Source organism: Piliocolobus tephrosceles, unplaced genomic scaffold, assembly GCF_002776525.5.
Source record: "Piliocolobus tephrosceles isolate RC106 unplaced genomic scaffold, ASM277652v3 unscaffolded_40491, whole genome shotgun sequence".
Classification (NCBI taxonomy): domain Eukaryota; kingdom Metazoa; phylum Chordata; class Mammalia; order Primates; family Cercopithecidae; genus Piliocolobus; species Piliocolobus tephrosceles.
Window position 1 is genome coordinate 1 of NW_022324856.1, and position 3,607 is coordinate 3,607.

The 3,607-nt window shown below is 41.8% G+C and overlaps 1 gene segment (V, D, J or C); it reads right to left on the reverse strand.

Moving 5' to 3' along the window:
• Positions 1 to 1,558: 1,558 nt before the first annotated feature.
• LOC113223270 lies at positions 1,559 to 3,529 on the reverse strand. The segment is given in 2 exon segments: positions 1,559 to 3,076; positions 3,191 to 3,529. Coding segments are annotated over 2 exon segments (417 nt in total).
• Positions 3,530 to 3,607: the final 78 nt, after the last annotated feature.

Here is a 3,607-nt window from a genome sequence, read left to right on the forward strand (position 1 = left end):
TGTTGGCCCAGCTCAGAGAGTTCAGTTTCTCCTGTCATCTCAGCTGGGAATGAGAAAGGGAGGAGGCTCTGGCTAGTCTCCCTCTGCCTCTGGACCACACGTGCAGGACATGAGGCTGCCATAGGAGCAGCTCTGAAAGCTGAGTTCTCAGGGTTCTTGTGAAGCCGGGGAACCTGCCTGCCTTGGAGCGTGAAAAAGTCTTGCTGGACAGAAGTCCCACAGTTTAAAAATGGGAAGGGAGAGGATTGAGATCACACTAGAATGCACAGAAAATTCTTAAAACAAAAAAATGAGAGAAACCTCATCAGAATGTGAAAAGAACTATAAAGCTACAGTGCTGAAGAGAGGGCAATACTGGCGCTAGAATGACAAGACTCATGGAACACAGTGGAAAATCCAGAGAGAGAGCCACATGTATGTAATATTTTCTCATGTGATAAAGTTATATGTTAACATCCACAGGAAATAGTCAATTATTTAATAAGTTCTCTTTCGGGTATTGACTTACCATATGGAAACAAATATTGTTGCATTTCTACCTTACCAGTCATAAGTAGTAATTAAGTTGTAATAAAAAGAAAATCATTAGATTTAAACGATGATTAATTACATACAAATTCTAGGTGAGATTGGCCTCTCTAAGCCTGATGTCAAAATAGACACCCTAGAAAAATTGATAGATTTTTTTTCAAAGTGCAATTCGCCAAAAGTTGTCAAATAAAATAATAACATAGGAGAAGATATAGTTCAACACATTTGATAAAGGGTCAGTTTCTCTAAAATGGTGTATATTAAGTCTTTCATACCAACGAGAAAAAATTAATCTTCCAAAAGGAAAATAGGTCAAGAGTGTGACAAGGCAATACACAAAAGAAGAACTGTAAATGACCCATAATGTTGTAAAAAATGCAAGTACTCCTAAAGATGGGGGAATGCAAACTGAATTAACAGATCTCATTTTTGGAATCACAGAACTTGGATTCCAATCATTATCAAGTTAAAGTATATGACTTAGGGAATGTTAATTAACCCCCAAATTTCTAATGTTAAATTCAACAGTACTTTAAACCTTTGATGAAGTTTCTGTATAGATTAAATAAAATAGAAAGTAATGTACTTAGTAAATTAACTACCAGAATGTCAGTACCCATATTTACCATCAATATTATTATTATTATCAACTTTTTTGAGACAGTGTCTCGCTCTGTTGCCCAAACTTGATAGCAGTAGTGTGATCTTAGCTCACTGAAATCTTTACCTTCCAGGCTCAAGTGATTCTCCTGCCTCAGCATCCAAAGTAGCTGGGGTCACATGTGTGCACCACTACAGCGGGTTAATTTTTTGTATTTTTAGTAGAGACAGGGTTTCACCATGTTGGCTAAGCTGATCGCAATCTCCTGGCCTCAAGTGGTCCTAACAACTGGACTACCCAAATGCTGGGATTACAGGATGAGCCATCAGGCCTGGCCAGTATTATTATTACTAACATAGTAATTATTGTATAAAAATTCCTGATAGACCAATGATGCCATCATTAAATAATCAATGCATACAAACATTCAAATACAAGATACGGATTTCTTTACGCATACTTATGAAGTATGTGCACCTTTAGAAGTCAGACACCAAATCCAGACACGCGAAAATAAGAGACTGATTAAAATTTTAAAAACCAAATATAGGAACAAAAATATAAATATGTCATTTAAATAGAATTGATACATACTGCGCTATGACAAACAAAGTTAAAAAGTTCAAGAAAACTGATACAAATATTTTTACCTATAGGGTGAGGGAGAAAAGAGGAACGAGAACTCTACAATGGATGCTAAAATCTTCAAATGCATCTTCTATAATTTTGACTTCAGTTCCATGTAAATGTTTTATATATACAAAACAAATATGAAACAAAACAAAGTAACACAGCAAATTTCCAAGATATAAAAATGAAGACTGAACATTTAAAGTAGCTGTATCAATGTTGGCATAAACAAATAGAGGAAAATTATTTCAAATGATTTTGTGGAAAAAGTTATCTGATTATGTACCCAAAAAGGAAGGAAAGAGAGAGAAAAGCAAGGAAGGAAGGAAGGAAGGAAAGAAACGGAGAATGGATGGAAGGAAGGAAGAATGGGGGAGGGAGGGAAGATGGAAGGACAGGAAGAAGGGAGGGAGGGAGAGAAAAATAATAAAAGCAAGCATGGAAGTAAGAAAGGAGGATGAGGATAAAAGGGAGGGCAGAGGGCGAGAATGTTCAACTGCATATCTAGGCCTAGTGTTTTGGTGATCATTATAGTATTGCGTATATTGTTATGGACATAAGGAATAAGCGCCACGCTCAGCTGTGATCTCTGGACCATGATTGGATACATGATTTAGTATAAATACCCTTCCCATTTGCTATCCAAAATATCTTGCTTCACAGCTGGACTCTAGGTGTACCTGTCTGTCCTAGGAAGCAGAGTGAGTGGGCCTCCCCCACGTCCTGGGAGAGCTGAGAGAAGCTTGCTGTCAGCCAGGCTGCTGAGCTGAGGCCTGAACATGGCAGCTTGGTCTTCGGGAAAGTCCTGGGGGAGAGTGGGGAACAGGGTGCAGCTGCTGCCCAGGGGAGTGTGATATTAGTGGGGAGATCAGGAGTTAAGCTGTGTTTCTCTTTGTACAGAATACAGTAAATTCAGGGCAGGAAATAAGAGTTGGCTGGTCTATCTTACCAGAAGCAACCACAGGCAGATTTTTAGTGTGGTGTAGGGCAGGTCTGAATCATGGTGCCTGTCCCAGGTGGCACAGTAATAGACCCCAGAATCATTTTCAATTGGATTTTGCAGTCTCAAATTCCAGCTCTTCCTTGTCCTTGCAGTATCATACTTTCCTGGACTGATTCCTGATTCCAACACAACCGTGAAGTAGTAGGGTTCATAGTACAGAAGACGCTGTGGGGCCTTCCCCTCCTGCTGTAGGTACCAGTGGATGTATAAGGTACTGACTCCAGGAAGATCACAGGTGATTTCTGCAGGTGACCCAGCCGGCCCGGTGATTGTCTTCATCTTCCCTTCCAAGTTGGAAGATTTCTGACTGGCTGCAGTGGAAACAACACAAACTATAATGAGGCATTTCTTAGTATGGCACCCCTTGCAAAAGAAGGAAAGAACAAAACAAAACCCGTGAGCCTCTCTGTAGGCAGCACACTCACCAGGAGACAGGAGAGCTAGAAGCAGGGCTAGGGCCCACCGCATGCCTTCCTCTGTGGGGCCTTGGAAGGAAAGGGGTCAGATGAAGAGGAGCAGAGGAACCTCTCAAAATTCAGGTGCCACTCAACAAGGAAGTGATCCCTAGCATAGAAGACAGTAGAAGGAGCAGGCAAAGAGAAGTGACTGAGGATCTGTCTTAGGGGACTCCCATGCCTTCCTTCCAGAAGGGGTGGTGCCTGGGAGGACCTGCACAGGAGCTCCTGCCTGTCTGCTCAGGTCCGTTCTCCAGCGCCCTCCTTTGGCCACTGAGAGCAGACCCTCTGCAGGAAATAGCCAGGGGCATGGAGAGCTCAGGCCTGCAGCAGAGGGAGTGCAGATGTGAGGAAAGCCCACCCTGGCGCCAGCTGGCAATGGCTCTT